The sequence below is a fragment of the Lutra lutra genome, chromosome 3, assembly GCF_902655055.1.
Source record: "Lutra lutra chromosome 3, mLutLut1.2, whole genome shotgun sequence".
Classification (NCBI taxonomy): Eukaryota; Metazoa; Chordata; class Mammalia; order Carnivora; family Mustelidae; genus Lutra; species Lutra lutra.
Genome location: NC_062280.1, coordinates 96,353,423 through 96,375,378, shown reverse-complemented (window position 1 = coordinate 96,375,378; position 21,956 = coordinate 96,353,423). Strand labels below are relative to the sequence as shown.

The 21,956-nt window shown below is 37.6% G+C and overlaps 1 protein-coding gene across 1 annotated transcript in view; it reads left to right on the top strand.

Moving 5' to 3' along the window:
- Positions 1 to 21,956, top strand: part of R3HDM1 (R3H domain containing 1) — a 206,095-nt gene that overhangs the window by 167,325 nt on the left and 16,814 nt on the right. The window contains 1 exon segment of the mRNA XM_047722506.1: positions 20,596 to 20,699. Coding sequence (XP_047578462.1) covers positions 20,596 to 20,699 — 104 coding nt within the window.

Here is a 21,956-nt window from a genome sequence, read left to right as displayed (position 1 = left end):
AAAAACCATTCTTGGCATGTGGGCTAGTCATAAGCAGACATTGGGTCATAATTGGCCCAGTGGCCATAGTTGGCCAGTACCTATAGTAGATGACTAGTAGCCAGCAAAAAAGACCAATAAGAAATGGTCTGAAATGAAGGCTGATCACAAAGGAAAAGAGGGAAGGAGAAGCCAATATACAAGGAGATTTCAAAGATTAACAGTCAGGTGTTGCTGGGGAGCATGAAAACCATTAAGAGGAAAAGACATTGGATGTAAGAAGAAGAGGTCATTTGCAACCTTCCAGACAGTATGTAGTGGCTTGGAGAACCCACTTGTTTATGAAGGATCCCGGGTATTTATTCAAAAATAGATACTAGTTTTTCAAAAGATATAAAGGAAAAATGCAGATTAAAAAGTATATTTTTTAAACATTAGGGGAAAAGAAAATCTCTTAGTCTTCCCTGCCTACTTTTTGAATCATTAGATTTTTACCACTTTCTTCACCATGTACATTTTAAGTTTTTCCAAATTATTTCTAAATATCCACAGTGACATTCTGCACAGCCCAAGATTTTGAATGGCTTTCCATTTTATTTGGTATTTCTCCAGGCCATAGGTAACCTAGATAACATGCAGTCCCCTGAGATAAGCCAAGTTTAGGAGGCAGAAGAGGTTTGTCTTGGAGTGCCCCTCTGACATATCCCATGTATTTTTATTTTTTGAATAATTCCTTTGGCTTGGGAATATGCTAACTTTGTATTTTACTTACTGGTTTGGGAATAGTATTTGGCAAGTTGCTGAAAGGATCTTAAAAATCTACATCCTCTTGTCTTCCGTTTCTAGCCCAGATGGAGTGTTAGGGACTAGATTTATCCTCCTCCCTTAACTTAAAAGCCAGAGAAATATATGAAACAAGCTTTCTTTAGACAGCGAAGGAGTGTAAACCCTGAGAGAACAACATAAAATGAGTCATCAGTACCCCCAGCTTGCTGCCTTGAGAGAGTTTCCCGGCCACCACTCAGGGAGAGGTCCCCAAGAAGAGCCTCTCTCTAAATTAAGGAGATGAGGTTAGGAATGCAAGGAAGCCAAGATGGCTGGACCTTACAGGGCAGAGTGCTGAGGAGAAGCTGCCAAGAAAAAGCTCTGGAGATCTACAGAGGGACCCTTTTAAGTCTAGTTGATTTCTGCCTGGTACTTGTATGTGCAAAAACCATACAGGACCAGGAACAGGTTAATCCTTGGAACTCACCCAAGGACAGGACTGATTTATAGTCCTAACAGCCAGAGTGTCAAAACCTCATAATATATGTGGCATTGAGTAGGGGGCGTAAAAAGACATGATCTCAGTAGTGGGGGAACATTAGCCCTGGATTAAAGGCTGTTCTCGTCATGCCTAAAGAAGAGAACTCAAAAGGATTAATTTGTTTCTAGATAACTGTGACCCAGAACAAAGCTCAAAAATACTGTTAAGAAATACAAGAATATCCAACACTCATCAAGATTTAAATTTATAATATCTGCCATCCAATCAGAAATTACCAAGTATGGAAAGAAATAGGAAACTAAGGCAATAATGAGGAGAAAAAACAGTTAATTGATGGTGAGTGCTGTGAAGTGTGTAAACCTGGCGATTCAGGGCGCCTGGGTGGCTCAGTGGGTGAAAGCCTCTGCCTTCGGCTCAGGTCATGGTTCCAGGGTCCTGGGATCGAGCCCCACATCGGGCTCTCTGCTCAGCGGGGAGCCTGCTTCCTCCTCTCTCTCTCTCTGCCTGCCTCTCTGCCTACTTGTGATCTCTGTCAAATAAATAAATAAAATCTTAAAAAAAAATTTAAAAAAAAATTTAAACCTGGCGATTCACAGACCTGTACCCCTGGGGATAAAAATATATTATATGTTTATAAAAAATAAAATTTAAAAGAAAAAAAACAGTTAATTGCAATTGATTGTGAAACAATATAAATATAAAATTCAGAGAGAGAAAAAAGACAGGAGAAAAAATTAATAGAGCATCAGTGCTCTTCAAGGGGCCTAATAAATACATATGTAATTGGCATCCTCAAAAGAGAGAAGAGAAGGGATAAAAAAATATTTGAATAAGTAATAAAGTTTTTTTAATTTGATGAAAATTATAAGCCCAGTTTCAAAAAGTCCAACAGTCTCCAAGCAAAAGAAGCCTGAAGGAAAAAACTTCTAGAAAAGTGGTAAAGAGAAAATCATAAAAGCAGTGAGAGAAAAAAAGACATTATATAATCAGGAACAAACAAAACTGTCTGGAAGACAGTGCCACAACATCTTTATTTCAAGCAGTGAAAGAAAAAATCTGGGATTTTGTATAGTAAATGTTTTTCAGAAACAAAGGTGAAATGAAATCTATTCCAAATGTACAAAAACAGAATTAATAACCAGCTGACCTGCACTGCAAGAAATGTTAAAAGAAGTTTTTCAGGTAGAAAGAAAACTATATCTGATGGAAACTGACCCTGTACAAAAGAATAAAAATTAAAAATCAAGCAGTATACTGGCTCAAAAAATCAAACTTCTGGAGAATATATTAAGAATTCTCAAACCTCAGTCAAAACAAAAACACACGTTGGCAAACAGTTGTTTAAAATCTTAAACTTACACCTGCTCTGTGACCAACTATTCCACTTCTAGGTAACCAAGAGAAATGAAAACTAGAACCAGCCCAAATGTCCAGCAACACCTGAATGGATAAGCAGTTTGTGTTATATTCATTAGTGGCATATTACTTAGCAAATAAAAGAATGAACTATTCATATATACAACAACATGATGAATGAATCTCATAATTATCCTGAATGAAGAAAAGCCAGACAAAGGTATATATATGATTCCATTTATATAAAACTCTAGAAAATGCAACCTAATTTCTTTGGTGACAAAAAGCGGATCAATGTTTGGTCAGGGTATGGTTAAGGGGGAGTTGGTAGGGGAGGAAAGAGGGAGATACTGCAATGGGGCAGAAGGCAGTTTTGGGAGTTAGTGACAGTTTTATGGTATATATGTATGTCAGAACTCATCAAATAATACACATTGTGCAGAATTTATTTTCTATAATTTATATCTCCACAAAGTTGTAAAAAAAAATGATCTTGGTCTCCTTTTCTTAAAGTTTGAGCAAAGACTAGCTTTATTTAAAACCAACACTCAATTGAGTGTTCAGTTCTTGATTTCAGCTCAGGTCATGATCTCAGAACTGTGAGTTCGAGCCCCAAATGGGGCCCTGCACTCAGCAAGCAGTCTGCTGGAGATTCTCTTTCTCCCTCTCCCTCTGCCTGCCCGCCCCGCCCCGTTCACACACTTTCTCTCTCAAATAAATAAATCTTTAACAAAAAATATAAAAAGAAAAGAAAATGAAGGAAAAAGCTGCAAAACTAAGAAATCTTTAAAATTGAGTATTTTTAAGGAGACATAAATACTGCAGAGCATTTAACAGAGACATAAAACTAGACCCACAATAATTGATCTTAAAACCTTTTACAGAATCATTTTGAAGATGAATTTTTTTAAAGATATTATTTATTTGAGGGGCACCTGGGTGGCTCAGCCTCTGCCTTCAGCTCAGGTCGTGATCCCAGGGTCCTGGGATCAAGCCCTGCATTGGGCTCTCTGCTCAGCGGCAAGCCTGCTTCCTCCTCTCTCTCTCTCTGCCTGCCTCTTTGCCTACTTGTGATCTCTGTCTGTCAAATAAATAATAAATAAAATCTTTAAAACAAAAAAAAAGATACTATTTATTTGAGAGACAGAAAGAGCCCTAGTGGGGAGAGGAGGGAGGGGCAGAGGGAGAAACAGACTCCCTGCTGAGCAGGGAGCCCGATGCAGGGGTCCATCCCAGAATACTGAGATCATGACCTCAGCTGAAGGCAGATGCTTAACCAACTAAGCCACCCAGGAGCCCCAAAAATGATTTTTTTTTTTAATTTAATTTTTAAAGGCTTTTTAAAAAGTAAATGCCTGAAAGTAATTCCAACAAAATAGGTATAAAGCCTTTATGCAGAAAACAAACAGAGAAACTAAACATCTTATGTTGTTGAAGGTGTGCATACCTAACCCTGTGATTTAGCAGTTTTGCTACTAGGTTTATACCTTAAAATAGAAGTCATCAGTGTCCCACAAACCAAATATGATGCACAAGCTAAGAATGGTTTTTGGTTTTGTTTTTTAAAGATTGATTGATTGATTGATTGATTGATTTGACAGAGAGACAGTGAGAGAGAGAAGCAGGCTCCCTGCTGAACAGAGAACCCCATGTGGGACTTGATCCCAGGACCCTGGGATTATAACCTGAGCTGAAGGTAGACACTTAATGACTGAATACCCAGGTGCCCCTCTAAGAATGGTTTTTAAAATTTTTTATAATTTTTAATTTAAATTCAATTAATTAACATATAATGTATTATTTGTTTCAGAGGTAGAGGTCAGTGATTCATCAGTCTTATATAAATACCAAGTGCTCATTATATCCTGTGTCTTCCTCACTGTCCAGCACCCAGCCACCCCACCCTCCCTGGTTTTTAAATTTTTAAAGGATAATTTTAAAAATCAAACAATAGACAATGGAGACCATACATATCCCAGAAAGCCTAAATATAGGACTAGCTGGTCCTTTACAAAAAATTTTCCAGCTTCTGCCTTAAAACCTTAACAAATATGTACCAGAGACCTGTACATGAATGTTTGTAGCAGCAACCCAAGTAGAATGGATGAGTGTCTTATGATGTATTCAGAACAACCAGATGACAGTGAGAGGTACATGGTGGGGGAGGTTTGGGGACTTCTAAGATAATTATGTTTTGTTTCTTTATTTGAATGGCACTTCATTTTATAATTCTTTGAACTGTATAACCTATTTCTGGCCACTCTTGTTGTATGTATATTTCAAAACCCCAAAAAAGTAATAAAAGCACTTGAAGAGAGACCTAATTATGGGGAAAGACTTTAGGAGATAAAAACCAAGTGAATGAGAGGAGAGGAAATTGAGACAATTTTTGAGAATTGTTTTCATAAAAGGGAACATTAAATTGCGATCATATATGGGAAGGGAAATGAGGTCAGGAAAGAATGTCCTTTTCTTAATTGGAAAAAGAAGTGTTTCTTTGTTGAAGGGAAAGGCAGTAGAAAGATTTGTCACTATAGGAGGAGGTGGAGTTGTAAGGTTCCCAAAGAGGGAGTGAGCTAACATTCAAATGAAAGTACGTTAGCCTTGGGCAAGAATCCAGAGGATTCACGTATGGTAAATAGAGGAAAAACAGAGTACATGAGGTAGATATTGTTAGAGGGAACAGATTATGTAAGGAGTTTGTGAAAATTCTTTTTTTGTTTTGTTCTTTTCACTGAGAAAGTTCTTTTCTCATGGTTTTGGTTTTTTCGCTGATTTAAGTTTGAAATATATTATCAAACAGTAGACGAATACTATTAAGTGTTTTAATGTTAAGATCCAGTACAGTTATATTAAGATGTTTCAAAAGTAAAGCAGCAAGATGTGGGGAAATGTGACAAATACGTTTGATAAAAGTTCATTACATAAAATACTTTTGTCACTTGTGTTATGTTCTAAAATAAGAATAGTGAGACTCGACAAAACAGTTCATGGAGATAGTTTACTCACTTGACAAAAACAAATAGTAAATTATCACATGAGAAAATGTTTACTGTCACCAGCAATCTATGAAATGAGAATTTAAGGCATCTTTAATGAAAAATGGAGGATAAAACACTTAAACACTTAGATAAAAGTGTTATGCATAAAGACCAATATTGCTGGTTGGTTGGCATATAAAAAGCCCACTTTTCTATAAATCAGTTTTATGACATTTAACAAACAAAACTGCTGTACTTGTTCATTCTGTAATTCTGCCTCTAAAAGTTTACCACATAAATATTCCACTTACAAAATTAAAATTGTTGCAAAACTAGTTACAACAGTGCTGTTATTATTAAGAAAATCTAACAAAAAGATGCAAAAGAAATATATGGAGCATAGAGAGTGTTGTCAGTGGTACTGTCATAACATTGTATGCTAACAGGTATCTGCACTTGTGGTGAACATAGCATAATAAAGGTGAATCACTGTTGTATATCTGAAACTAATGCAACAGTCTTTCAACTATATTTCAATTTGAAAGAGTTCTTTTAAGTCTAAAAGAAATACAGAATACATTTTTTTAAAGATTTTATTTATTGGGGGCACCTGGGTGGCTCAGTGGGTTAAGCCTCTGCCTTCGGCTCAGGTCGTGATCTCTGGGTCCTGGGATTGAGCCCCATATCGGCCTCTCTGCTCAGCGGGGAGCCTGCTCCCACCGCCCCCACCTGCTGCTCTGCCTACTTGTGATTTCTCTCTGTCAAATAAATAAAATATTTTTTTAAAAAGATTTTATTTATTTATTTGATAGAGATCACAAGTAGGCAGAGAGGCAGGCAGAGTGGGGCGTGGGGAGAGAAGCGTGTGTGTGAGAGAGAGAAAAAGGGAAATAGCACAAGTGGGGTGAGGGGCAGAGGGAAAAGTAGACTGAGCAGAGAGCCCAACGTGGGGCCCAAGCCTGGGATTCCTGGACTCCAGGATCATGACCTGAGCCAAAGGCAGAAGCTTAACCAGCTGAGCCACCCAGATGCCTCTGAATAGTTTTTTTTTTTAATATTTATTTATTTTTAGAGAGAAAGAGCATGAGTGGGAGGGCCAGAGAGGGATGGAGAGAGAATATCAAGCAGACTCCACAGTGAGCATCGAGCCTGACACAGGCTCTATCTCAGGACCCTAAGTTCATGACTTAAGCCAAAACCAAGAGCCAGACACAACCGACTGCACCACCCAGGCACCCTGGCTTTTGAATAAACTATTAATTTTCTATTTTTCTGCTACGCTGATGAATTTCAGCTTAAATTTATAGGGGCACACCAGGGTGGTTCAGTCGCTAGAGTGCACAACTCTTAATCTCAGAGTTGTGAGTTTAAGCCCCGTGTTGGGCATGAAGCCTACTTTAAAATTAAAAAAAATAAAAAAAATAAAAAAAACCTGTAATGAAATTTGCTTCATTGCCACACATGGTAAGTGAGACATTGGGACCAGTGGGTTTCAAAGGGTCTGTTCTGTGTTAACTGCTTTAGTCTTTTTTTTTTTCTTATAAGATTTTATTTCTTTATTTGTCAGAGGGATAGAGAGAGCACAAGCAGGGGGAACAACAGGCAGAGGGAGAAACAGGCTCCCTGCTGAGGAAGGAGCCTGATGCAGGACTTGATCCCAGAATCCTGGGATCCTGACCCAAGCTGAAGACAGGTGCTTAACCAGCTGAGTCACCCAGGCGTCCCTGCTTTAGTCTTTTTATTTTTTTTTTTATTTTTTTTTGTTGTTGTTTTTTAAAGATTTTATTTATTTATTTGACAGAGAGAGATCACAAGTAGGCAGAGAGGCAGGCAGAGAGAGAGAGAGACAGAAGCAGGCTCCCTGCTGAGCTGAGAGCCCGATTCGGGACTCGATCCCAGGACCCCGAGATCATGACCTGAGCCGAAGGCAGCGGCTTAACCCACTGAGCCACCCAGGCGCCCCGCTTTAGTCTTTTTAATTCAGAAGAATTAAATATGTGGTACCCAGACTACTGCAGTCCCCAAGTGGATTATGTTGATTAATTACATCTTCAGGGAACATGGCTATGGGTACTAAGTAATGTTATAAGTTTGTGAAGCTTTCAGACATCAGGTAGTTTAAAAAGGCAAAAAACCAAATGACTTCTAGCACATCTTGCCAACTGTTCATAATTTTTCAAAGACATCATCCTTAGTAGCTACTAAAAACTGTAGCAGTTATGGAGTTTGCTTTTCAAATGAATTAATTACTGCCCGAGAAGAATACACTCAGTCCTTGTCTCCCATCCAAAAAAATAATAATAATTTGAAATAACAGACATATTTACAAAACCATAAAGAAAAGGTGATGGCAATAATGTTTTTTAAATTTATTTATTTATTTATTTGACAGAGAGGAGAGAGATCACAAGTAGGCAGAGAGGAGCAAACAGGCTCCCTGCTGAGCAGAGAGCCTGACACAGGGCTCAATCCCAGGACCCTGAGATCATGACCTAAGACAAAGGCAGAGGCTTAACCCACTGAGCCACCCAGGCGCTCCATCATTTTTGTTTTGAGTTTCCCATACTGCTTTCTTAAGTCATCAACCTTTTGGTGGGCAACTTCATGTGATAGAACTCCTTTATGAATACCTTTTATATATATACCATTTTTGTCCATTCTCCCATTTCCTTGTTTGCAACAGTATTATTGAGATAAAAATAATACTATACAGTTTACCTACTCAAAGTGTAGTTTTTAGTATATTCACTGATGTGCAACCGTCACCACAGTAAATTTTATAACCTTTTCATCTCTTCAAAAAGAAACCCTGTGGTGGTGGGGAGGGGAAGCAAGTGTCCATCAGCAGATTAATGGATAAACAAAATGTGAGGTGCACATACTATGGAATATTATTCAGCCTTAAAAGGAAGGAAATTCAGACATGTTGCATCATGGATGAATCTTAAAGACATTATGGTATATGAAATAAGCCAGTTACAAAAATACAAGTATTATATGATTCCACTTATATGAGGTACCTAGTAGTCATATTCATAGATACAAAGTAGAATGGTGGTTGCTATGGGCTGGGGAAAGAAGGAGTGGGAAACTGGTATTTACTGAGTACAGTTTCAGTTTGGCAAGATGAAAAAGAGTTCTGGAGATGGGTGGTGGTAATGATTGTACAAGAATGTGAATATACTGGGGTGCCTGGGTGGCTCAGTGGGTTAAAGCCTCTGCCTTCGGCCCAGGTCATGATCCTAGGGTCCTGGGATCGAGCCCCACATCAGAGTCTCTGCTCAGGGGGAAGCCTGCTTCCTCCTCTCTCTCTCTGCCTGCCTCTCTGCCTACCTGTGATCTCTGTCTGTCAAAAAAAAAAAAAAAAAAACTTAAAAAAAAAAGAATATGATATACTTAGTGGCACTAACCTATACACTTAAAAATGGTAAATTGAAAGTTATGTGTATTTCACCACAATTAAATGTTTTAATGTGAATATACTGATGAAAATAAAAAGGAAAGGAACTGTACTCTCTAGCTTTCACCATCTGAAACTGTCACCGCCATCATTTCCCAATCACTAATCTTTCTGTCTCCATAGATTTCTGTTACAGACATTTCATATGAATGGAATCATAGGTAGTCCTTTATGATGAGCTAATTTCACACAGCATAATGTTTTTAAGGTTCTTCTATATTATCAGAATCAGTAGTTCACTACTTTTATATATTCCATTGTATGGATCTACCACATTGTGCTTAACCATTTGTTAACCGAAGGACATTTGGGTTGGTTCCACACCAGCTGCTATAAACATTAGTTTGTAAGTTTTTGTGCGGGCATATGTTTTCATATCTCTTGGGTATATACCTAGGAATGGAATCACTGAGTCACATGGTGACTCTGTTTAATCATTTGAGGAACTGCCAGACTTTTCCAAAGCAGCCACACCATTTTAAATTCCCTTAAATAATGCATGAGTGATTTAATTTCTCCATATCCTTGCCAATACTTGTTAATTATTGGACTTGTTTATTATAGCCATTCTAGTAATGTCTCATTGTGCTTTTGATATTGATTCCCCTGATGATTAAGATATTGAATATCTCTTCATGCACTCATTAGCCATTTGTATATCTTCCTTGGGAAATGTCTGTTCAGTTCCTTTGCCCAATATAATTGGGTTATGTGTCTTTTTATTATTGAATTGTATAAGTTCGCCCTGTATTCTGATAAAAGTCCCTTAGCAGATGTATTACTTACAAATATTTTCTCCCATTTTGTGGGTTGTCTTTTCACTATATTGATGTAGTCCTTTCAAGTACAAAGTATTTAACTTTGATGAAGTTATCTATTTTTCTACTATTGCTCATTCTTTTGGTGTCCTATCAAATAATTACCAACTCTAAGACCACAGATTCATAGTCTGTATTTCTAAAAATTTTATAGTTTTAGCTCTTACATTTAAATCTTTGATCCATTTTTAGTTAGTTTTTTTATGTGGTATGAGACTAGATCTAACTACAGTCTTTTGCACCTGGCTGTCTAGTTGCCCCAGCACCATTTGTTGGAAAGACTGTTCTCCCATTGAATGGGAGCACCCTTACCAAAAGTCAGATGTTCGGGGTGCTTGGGTGGCTGTCAGTCACGCGTCTGCCTTTGGTTCAGGTCATGATCCTGGGTTCCTAGGATCCAGCCCAACACTGGGCTTCGTGTTCAGCAGGAAGTCTTCTTGTCCCTCTCTCTCCACACCTACCCCCCACTTTGTGCTGTCTTGCACGAATGCTCTCTCTCTCAGATAAATAAATGCTTAAAAAAAAAATGATGATAGATGTCTGGGTTTATTTGTGAATACTCTTCTCTTGCTCAGTATGTCTGTCCTGTGCCAGTGCCACACTGTATTGATGAAGTTTGAAAGTGGGATACGTGAGTCCTCCCAACTTTGATTTTTATTGAGATTGTTTTGGCTATCGTGTGTCTTTTGCAATTTTATATGAATTTTATAATCAGCTTGTCAATTTTCACAAAGAAGTCAGCTGGGATTGTGGTGGGGATTGCATTGAATCTGTAGATTAATTTGGGATATTGGAATCTTAACTATGTTAAGTCTTCCATTCCATGAAGATGGGATGTTTTACAGTTCTTTAGATCTTTTATTTCAACAGTGTTCCTGAGTTTTCAGAGTTAATTTTGTGTTTCTTTTCTTAAATTTATACCTAAAGTACTTCATTTTTTAATGATACTGTAATGGAATTGCTTTAATTTTATTTTGATAAGTCATTGGAAATGTATAGAAATACAATTAATTTTGTTTTTGGATTTTTTTCGGTTTTTCCATATATAAAATCATGTCATCTGTGAAGATAATAGTTTTGCTTCTTTTTCAATCTGGATGCCTTTTATTTTCTTGCCTAATTTCTCTGTCTGGAACTTCAGTACAGTGTTCAATACAGTAATGAAAGCAGATGTCCTTGTTAATGTTTTTAGCAGGAGAGCACCCATTCTTTCACCTTAAGTATGATATTAGCTGTGGATTTTTTATAGAAACTCTAATCAAATTGAGAAAATTCTATTCTATTCCTAGTTTGTTGAATATTTATTATGGAAGAGTATTAAATTTTGTCAAATATATTTTCAGCACCTATTGAGATGATCATGTGATTTTTGTGTTTTAGTCTGTTGATAGGATATATTACATTAATAGATTTTCAGATACTAAATGGCCCTGGCATTCCTGGGATAAATCCTACTCTGTCTTGGTATATAATTATTTTCACGTGTTGCTGGGTTCACATGCTAGTTTAGTTTACTAAGGATTTTTTCATCTATATTCACAGGAAATATCGGTCTGTTTTCTTCTTGTGATACTTTTGTTTGATTTTAGTATTGGGGTAATACTAGCCTCATAGAAGGAGTTGGGAAATGTTCTCCTATTTTTTTAGAAGATTTTATGAGGAAGTATTAATTCTTTAAATGTTCGATAGAATTCACTGTTGAAGGCTTCTGTGTGAGAGCTTTTGTGTTTATAAGTTGGTTTTTGATTACTACTACAGTCTCTTGGTTTGTTTTAGGTCTGTTCAGATTATATCTCCTTGATTCCATTTTGGTAGTTATATATTTCTAGGAATTTGATCTAATCTATTGGTGTACAGTTTTTCATAGTGTTCCTTTGTTATGCTTTTTATTTCTATATAGTCAGTAGAAATCTCCCCTCTTTGTTTCTGATTCTAATAGTTTGAGTTTTCTCTTTTCTTCCTTCGTCAGTCTTACAAAAAGTTCGTCAGTTTTGTTGGTCTTTTCAATGAACCATATTTGGGATTTGGGTTTTTTTCCTGTTTTTCTTTTCTGCATTTTATTTCCATTGCAATCTTTATTATATACTTTCTTTCACTTGCTTTAGGTTTGGTTTGCTCTTCCCCTTTCCCCTCATGTCTTAAGATGAAAATGTAGGTTATTGCTTTGAGATCATTCTTCTTCCTTCAAATAGGCATTTACAGCTATGGGTTTCCCTCTATCTTCAATGTCATTCATCTCAAAGTATTTTCTAGTTACCCTTTTTATTTCTTCTTTGACTCATTGGTTATGTAGGGCTGTGTTGTTTAATTTTTACTTATTTGTGTCCCCAGTCTTTTCCTATTGATTTCTAACCTCATTCTATTGTGGTTGGAGAACATACTTTGTATTGTTTCTCTCTTTTTAAATTTATTGAGGTTTGTTTCGTTGCCTAGCATATGGTGTGTCCTGCAGAATGTTCCATGTGCACTTAAAATTATTGTGTATTCTGTTGTCCTTGGATAGACGGTTCTGTAGATGTCTTCTAAGTCTGGTTGGTTTAGTGTTGTCCAAGTCTTTATTTCTTTATTAATTTTCTGTGTTCCTGTTTTATCCATTACTGAAAGTGGACCATTGCATTCTTCATCTGTTACTATGGATTATCTGTTTCTTCCTTCATTTCTGTCAATGTTTGTTTCTTATATTTTGGTGCTCTCTATTAGGGGCTGATATGTTTGTAACTGTTACATTGTCTGACTTATACTTTTTCATTACGAAATGCTTTATCTCTCAAGATGTCTTTTGTTTTAAAGTCTATCTTATCTGAGCCTGGGTGGCTCAGATGGTTGGGCATCTGCCTTCAGCTCAGGTCATGATATCAGGTTTCTGGGATCAAGCCCCATGTCAGCCTCCCTGCTCAGTCTGCTTCTCTCTCCCAATTCTTGCCTCTCTCTTTCTCACTCACTCTCTCAAATAAATAAATATAATCTTTAAAAAAGATGATAAAGTCTATCTTATCTGATATTAATATATAATCACTTAAGCTTTCTCATGGTCATTGTTTGTGTGATATATCTTTTTCCATCCTTTTATTCCTGTGTGTCTCCTAGAGTGTATAATCATTTTTTTCTTATGACAGTCTCTGTATTTTGGCCGAATTGCTTAATCCACTTATATTTAATGTTATTGATGTAGTTAGCTCATGTCTACCATTTTGCTTTCTCTTTCTCATGTGTTTGTTTCTTCATTTCTACTTTTCCTGCTTTCATTTGCATTAAATGAATATTTTATAATGTACCATTTTCTTTACTGGTGTTTTTTTTTTTTACTTTTTTTTTTTTTAAGATTTTATTTATTTATTTGACAGACAGAGATCACAAGTAGGCAGAGAGGCAGGCAGAGAGAGAGAGAGGAGGAAGCAGGCTCCCTGCTTCAGGGAGAGAGAGAGAGCCCCATGAGGGGCTCAATCCCAGGATCACGACCCAAGCCGAAGGCAGAGGCCTTAACCCACTGAGCCACCCAGGCGCCCCAACTTTTTTTGAATATTTTTTAGTGATTTTTCTAGGATTTACCATATACATCTTAACATATCCAAATCAGCTTCTTATTTATACTAGTTTAATTGTAGCGTCATACAGAAAAAAGTACCCATTGTAATTATCACATTAACATCTATAGGCATTTCCTTATCCCACTATAGCTTTGCTCCACCTATTTCCATTGTGCTATTATTGACAAATATAGTACATTTCTATATGCTGTGGGTCCAGCATTACATTATATACATATTCTTTTATACAGTTTCTTTATAAATCAATTAGAAGAAAGGAAGTAGGGACACCTGGGTGGCTCGGTGGGTTAAAGCCTCTGCCTTCACCTCAGGTCATGATCCCTGGGTCCTGGGATGGAGCCCCGCATCAGGCTCTCTGCTCTTTGCATGTCCCATGTTTTTTTTCAGTTACACATTTTAGATGATATATTGTAACAGCTTCGGGTGCTTGATGTTGTTTACATTTTTCATCTTTTCTTTTCTTTTCTTTTCCTTTTTTTAATCTAAAGTAGGCTCCATGCCCAGCATAGACCCTAGCACAGGACTTGAGCTCACAACCCTAAGATCATGAGTTGGACATCTAACCAACTGAGCCACCTCGGCATCCCTGTTGTTTACTTTATTTGTTTAGTGACTTACTGGATCTGGATCATTTTAGTGAAGTCTCCTTAAACTTCCTCCCCACTCCCCTACCTCCAAGTTCTACCTCTGATGTTCCTCAAGGAAGGAAAGCTTTGGGTATTCTCATAGTCATTCTAGGATGACAGTTGTTTTAGTAGGACTCTGTTCCTCTCTCCCTTAGAACACCCAACTGTTGAGGTGCCTGGGTGGCTCAGTGGGTTAGAGCTTCTGTCTTCAGCTCAGGTCATGATCCCCGGATTCTGGGATTGAGCTCTGCATCGGGCTCTCTGCTCAGCAGGGAGCCTGCTTGTCCCTCTCTCTCTGTCTGCCTCTCTGCCTACTTGTGATCTGTCTGTCAAATAAATAAATAAAATCTTAAAAAAAAAAAAAAGAACACCCAGCTGTTAAACTCTACTACCTGCTAGCTGGTTGCTCTATTGCTTTTAAAAATGCCCTGGTGCATAAATTGCTCTACAAAGTAATCCTTTCAAATCTGGCTCCTTTGAAGGTCAAGTTTCTGGGGTCAGTGTTTGATTTTTATTCTGACCTCAAGAAGATTCCTTCCAGCTGTTTTTTCACCTGATGCCCTCCTGCAAACTAGCAGGCCTACAGTTTAGCCTGAATCTCCCAGTTGTCTTTACACAACCTCTACTGTTCTTGACCACACATGTAGACTTGAACTTCTTCCCTTTCTGTTGCAACTGAAGATAGTTCCCTTGGGAGGAAATTAGGTCCTATCTGTTTTATGAGGTTTACTCCTCAGAAGAATCTCTGAGTGAGAGCTCTGGAGATGGAGATATGGACATTGTAGGCTTCTCTCAAAATCATACCCTATCTCCCCTATGAGCTGAATATTTGGTGGAGAATGAGGGGTCCTCACATTACCTCTCCTGGTATGGAATCCTCACTTAAGGAGCTGGGACAAGAGTGATCATTCCAGGGTCCAGAACTTGCTCAGCATGTCACACCCGAAGTAGACCCTCAGTTCCACAAATGGAGGTTGAGGGAATGAGAGTTTCCACCTCTCAACCTCACTCACTTTGGACTTAGCTTCAGCACAGGTACTTGAGGGCAGGATGAGAAAGGTGACATACCACTCCTCCTTGGAAGAAAGCCCTCCATCTGGGTGCTGCAAGGAGAGGGAGCTCCGTGTTTTGGGGGCTGCAACTCTCTGGAGTAGTCTTATCCCTGACTAAACTGTGGGGTCAAGGGGGAGCAGTCTTGGTTCAAATACCAGACTAATCATTCCTGCCAGATTTTTAAAGATGTTCTTAAGATGTTTCTTATTTACTGGTCAGCCTTAGAACCATTTCCAGAGGCTTTAAGTGGTTGCTTTTTTATAGTTTCACCAGTTCCTCTAGGGAGCAGTTTAACAGAAACGTTGTCATGCCAGAAGTCAATTTCTAATAGGTGAAATATTGATTTAAACAATATGAAACAATACTATTCTGGCATCCCATCTTTTGAAATTATATTTAAAAGATTTGATGAAACTATTTGAGGAACAGGATCATGTTCCTTAACTTATCCATTGGTGTATAAGAATTATCCTCAGTGTTGGGGGCGCCTGGGTGGCTCAGTTGGTTAGGCAACTGCCTTCAGCTCAGGTCATGATTCTGGAGTTCTGGGATCGAATCCCACATCGGGCTCCCTGCTCAGCAGGGAGTCTGCTTCTCCCACTGACCTCTCTCCTCTCATGCTCTCTCTCTCTCTCAAATAATAAAATCTTTAAAAAAAAAAAAAAAAGAATTATCCTCAGTGTCAATGGCAATATTATGGTGTCACTCTAAGAGCAGACTTAATAAGTAGCTAAATTACTTCCAGAAAGAGCAGCTTAAGACCAACCATAATAAAGCTAAAACTATTGTTTGGCAGATGTTTTCTACCACTTCTCTGAGTTACTAAAGTGTTGTATCCCAACAGGTCCAATAACGCCCCTGCTTAATGATATCAAGTTCATCCTAATGGGTTGGTCAGAATATGGTTCTTCTCAAAATCATTCTCACAATAGTACCAGAGATATATTTATGGTTTATTGTGTTTGATTATAGCTACCCTTACAGTGCTCAAGTCGAAGACATCTTTTATATGAAATATTAGAGTGGACTTTTGGCTCTCATACCAGTAACTGAAATATTCAAAGTTCATTTGTAAGGAAAATGTTAGCCCTTACTGCAGGGGCTTTCGCAGCCTATCTGTTTATTTAATGGGAAATAATCTTATCATAGGGCCAGTTTTCCACCCCAGTCCCTCAGTTTCCTAGTAAAATATGAACTGTCTCTCATATCAGAAGACTGGATTCTTCTGTAATTAACTACATGCTTTAAATTCATCAAAGAATATAGTTACGATATGTCTGTAATACAGTACCTACCAGGGGCTTAAACGCTTGCTTCTCTTACCATCCTGGCAGAGTTTGATCCTCTGGATTCACCATTTTGTCTTAGCTGCCAAGAAACACAAATTCAGTGTTCAATGAAAGCAACAATGCTGTCTCAGGTGGCCTTGTCCCATCTTTGTTTTATTTGTCTTTTACGTATTTTCTATTCTCTATTTTTAAGTCTATTGAGTTTTTAGAAATATGAGGAAAAGACTTCGCCAAATAATTCAAAATACAGGTATAGGGAATAGGTAAGCTGTAAATGAGTATTTGTATAAATGTGAACATTTAACCAGAAAGCTAAGGAAAATTGGCCTTTTGCATTTAAGGGAAAACCTGAAATATTATACAGTAAAATTTTTACCTGAAATTTATTTTTATTCATTAAGCGTATAGTTTGGCCAAAATCTTTTTTTTTTTAAGATTTTATTTATTTATTTGACAGATAGAGATCACAGGGAGGCAGAGAGGCAGGGAGCAGGCTCCCTGCTGAGCAGAGAGCCCGATGTGGGGCTCGATCCCAGGACCCTGAGATCATGACCTGAGCCAAAGGCAGAGGCTTTAACCCACTGAGCCACCCAGGCGCCCCATAGTTTGGCCAAATTCTAATTAGTTGAGAGTTTTATTTATGTTGTCCTAAATAGGTACCATCATCACAAAAATAGATAGGCTAGAAATCACCTTGACTTGCAGAAAGGTTATAAGGTAGAAAACTCGTATTTTCTTCTAGAGACAGCAAGCTCAGCTGTGCGGCTGACCCTCAAATGAATTGAAGGTTTATGTTGCATAGAATCAGTGTAACTGTCTCCAGATGGCCTTGCTCTGACATCTGCTGAGGAGTTCTGAAGGAGATTCAGATCATTCACTGGAATTAAATCCCTAAAGCAACATTTAAAAGTCAAACTTTCCAGGCAGTTTTCATTGGATATTTTTAGTGTTTATTTTTTATACTTATAAAATGTACGCATGCTTTTTTGGAAAATAAGAAACAGTATAAATTGTCAAGAATCAGCTGTATTCCTACAACCCAAAGTTAACTGTTGTTGTCACATTCATATTTTTCTCTTCATACAGTTTCATGTAGTTTTTTCTTTGCATATAGTTTGAGCGCCTAGGTGGCTCAGTCCATTGAGCGTCGACAATTGATTTTGGCTCAGGTCATTAACTTGGGCTCTGCGCTCAGCATGGAGTCTGCTTGTCCTCCCTCCCCAACTGTTCATCCCCCTGCTCACACTCTCCCTCTCTCTCTCACTGTCTCTCAAATAAATAAATAAATATTTAAAAAAAAAAAAAAAAAACGAAGAAGGAGAACATGGCAGTCTTTTTCATCTTTTTCACTTAATTGAACCATTTAGTAACCAATCTGAATTTCTTTCTTGGCGTAAAGTCCTTAGAGGGGAATTAATAAGTTAAAAAATAGGTCTGTTTTTAAGGTTATTCGTGTATTTTGACAAAATCTTCCTTTGATTTACAATCCTTTTAGGTACCGACTTGTTCTCATGTTTCATAATAGAAACATATCTCATTTTAATTCAGTTCTTTCATCATTAATGAAGATGTACATTTTTGCATTTGACTTTTTGTATTTTGAATTATTTGGCCAGGTCTTTCCTCATAGTTTAGTAAGGTAAGGATTAATGGTGCATTGATTGATGAGAGAGCTGAAGTTCAAAGACGTGCTGCAAGTAAGTGGACTTTGAACTCAAACTCATTCTGCCTCCTGACACCAAAATCCATGGTGCTTTCCACTGTATCAAATATTAAATGTCAAAGCCATTAAAATAGATAGCAGTGTAACATCACTTGAATTTGCAAGAATACCCAGAGAGTATCTTAATAAGAATTAATTTCCACTCATAGTGTATCAAATAGATTACCATGATCTAATCAAAGAGGCATTGGGAGTACTCCCTAAAAAGACTGTTTTAAGCATTCATAAATGGCTATAGGACTTTTTAAAAAATTCTTCAGACTTTGGTAGACTGCAGTCGTTTTCTGATTTTAAAAATACAGGGGCGCCTGGGTGGCTCAGTGGTTAAAGCCTCTGCCTTCGGCTCAGACCATGATCTCAGGGTCCTGGGATTGAGTCCCACATCAGGCTCTCTGCTCAGCAGGGAGCCTGCCTCCTCCTCCTCTCTCTCTCTGCCTGCCTCTCTGCCTACTTGTGATCTGTCAAATAAATTTTAAAAAAAAAATCTTAAAAAAAAATACATAATGTGTTTATCATTTGTTCCATCATGGGTTTGATTTCAGAATACAGTAAGAATGCAAAAAACAAATGACTAGAGGAAAGAGGAATTTTTACCTATGAATTATCATAGAACATTGTAGGAATAAGATTAACATTACAGAAAACCCAGAAGAAGAAACCTTTTGGATATTTACGTCATTTATCCATTCTGCTGATCCTGGAGAGGCAGTTTTGCAGCAATTTAACTTGATCGTACTATAGAATGGGAAGGGACAGCTCCTAAAAAATAGAGCAAAACAACTGGTGTAAATGTCAAGGCCAGTTTTTGTTGCAATGAACTCAAATCCTTTGAAAGTTGATATTATTAGTTTTAATTTACATTCATGGTTTTTAGGAAGCTTGGGACCAAATGGATTCATGGAATTGATGTTTTATTTTCCTGTTCAGTGGAAGTGTAGAACTTCTTTAAGAACTAGGCCTGGTGCTTTGCTTTGAAAAGTCCCCTTTCTGCTTATACCATCTATCAAAGGAAAAATTTTTGAAACTACTACAAAATGGGGTGGGTTTTTTTTATGTATTATAAATATTTGCATTTTTAAAGTGAGAGTGGTATTATCAGGGTGAGGGCTACTGCATGGCCCAAGGGGGCATGTATCCCAATTAGAACCTAAAAATCCTTCTATCTTACAGTGAAACTTTCTATTCTCCTAGTAGCAGCATGTTTACAAACCATGTCTTGAGCTGTGTTATTTCCACAGCTTAGCTGAGACTCATAATGCATTTCAATCGTAATTTACATCAGGAAGTACTATTTTTACATTTTTGTCTTATAGTCCAGAATCACCTTTTGTGGCATCCTCTCTTTACATCCCTTTCTTTTTCCTTTTATTGAACCACAATGAGTTATTGCCACTAAGAAGCCATAAAACTTAATGAATTTTTAGGAATTGGAGAATTGTCAGCCTGATTTAAAGAAACATTTCTAACTTTTTATTACAGAAATTCTTCAGTGTACATAGACATAAAGTGCACTGAACCCCCATGTACCCGTAACTTCTACTGTTATTAACTAATGACCCATCTGTTTTCCTCTAAAGCTCTACCTCATCCTCTTCCCATATGATTTTTAAATAAATTCAGATATTGTGGCATTTCATTCATGAGTATTTCTGTATAGAAATTCCTAAAAAAAAATGTTTAACCCACAAAACTCTAACACTTTCACGTGTTAAAAATTGTAGTAGTTAACTTCTTAGTTATATCAAATATCTAGTTGGCATTTTTCTTTCCAGCTGCCCTACAAATATTGCTTATGTTTTTGCACATTTGTCTTTTTAAGTGTCCTGTAGTCTGGATTTTTTTTTTAAGATTTTATTGATCTATTTATTTATTTATTTGTCAAAGAGAGAGACACACACACACAGGAGCGGGAGGAGCAGTAGGCAGAGGGAGAAGTAGGCTCCCTGTTTAGCAAGGAGCCCCATGTCAGATTCAACCCCAGGACCCTGGGATCACGACCTGAGCCAAAGTCAGACACTTAACAACTGAGTCACCTAGGCACCCCTAAAATCTTTTTTTGAAAAGGTGGTTAAACATTATTCTCTGAGTCTCGTTGTGAAACTGCATATTCTCTTTTCTAAAATATAGCTAAGTGAGATCCAAATAAATTACTTTTCCATTTTGTAACGTTATTTTTCTTCTTTTCTGAATAATTATTTGAATAATAAAAAAGTCATATTTAGAGTAATTTGTGAAGGACTAAGAGCAATGAAATTAGGAGTGGTGTTTCCTGATTTAAAAAAGAATCAGTATTATTGTCATAAACATAAGGAGATTTTTATCCAAAAAGTAATTGTTTATAACTCATAGAGAATAGTGGTAGATTTTATTTTTACTCCTAACCACTTTAAAAAACAATTTCATTTAAATAAATTTGTAGGATTGTTCATTCAGAGTCTTTACAGTCATCTCCATCTCACTGTGCTGTTTGTGTTTGTCTCATTTTTCCCCTCTAGCTCATCAGTAGGTTACTTGCCACATCCAGGATCAGAACAAGTACAGTTTCCTCGAACTACTTCACCATGCAATTCCCAGCAGCTTCAAAGCCACCAATGTGCAGGTATGAATATAACTGGAAAATAGGTAATGGTTTGTCCATTTGAGAAATTGAGTTCCTTAGGCATGTCTAGAACACGGTTTTCAGCTTCTTATGTGCTGAGATATACCCAAGGTATTTAGGGTACCTTGCAAATTCAGAGCTAACAGTTCCCATCCACTCCTTCCTTTTCAACTGCTGTAACTCCCACACTGCTATCCTGTTTCTCTTCTCAGATTCTTCTTCTTTCCCCACCTCATAAGCATTGATGTTCTCTGGGATCATCTCCTTATTTTTCATGCTCTTCCTAGCAGATGCATGTACCTTCTACGCTTCAACAACTGTTTTTTGCCAGCGCCTCTCAAATCTTCTTTTGGCTGAGAAGAGGCGAAATAGCCAACTGCCATCTGGGCATCCCTACCTGGTATTGTCAGAGGCACTTTAGATTTAATGCTCCTCCCTCTACCCGCATCCCTTACCTCACCCTCTCTCTAGGGACCAAAAACTTTGCAGAGTCATAATCACCTCTCTTCAGGTCTCTTCTTTCACATTCGTGCTGCCACCATTCCTTCAGATCTCATGCCTTCCTTCTTTCCCCACTGCCGCCATTCCTGGTCACTCTTTTCACATCTTATTTGCAGCAGTCTCCTGAGTATTATGCTCATTCCACGTTTCCCCCACACCCAGCTTTCCTCCTTCCCAACACACACACACATACATACTGTTCAAAGGATATTTTCCTGAAACAAAAGTCTCTTTAATGTCATTTCTCTGAATCTAGAGTGTGCATGGATTCTCCGTGTAAACTCCCTAGCAAGTAAGCCTCCTAATTATGCTTACATGTTCATGTCAAACAGAACTGTGTTTGACAAAGTACCATGCTTTTTCACGCCAAAGATACTTTTGTACCTCTTCCTCTGCCCGGAGTGCCCATCCACTGTTACTTGCCAAAATCCTGCTCATCCTTAAGGTCTGACTCAAAAATCACCTATTCTACAGAGGCTTCCATAGTACTTAAAATAGAGTTGGTTGCTTCTTTTTTTGGTTTCCATGCTATCTTAAATAATCCTTTATCATGATGCCATATTTTATTATAATGATTTCTTGACATATGTAAATCTCTGAGAAACAAAGAAACAGTAAAAGATTATGAAATAAATGACTAATAGTGTACATTCAGCATGGGCTTCTATCATTGAGGTGTCCCTGAGCAGTCAGCCCTCTGTGGTTTACCTACCCAGTCAGGCTGGATCTCTTTCTAGGGAACTGGAAACTACCATT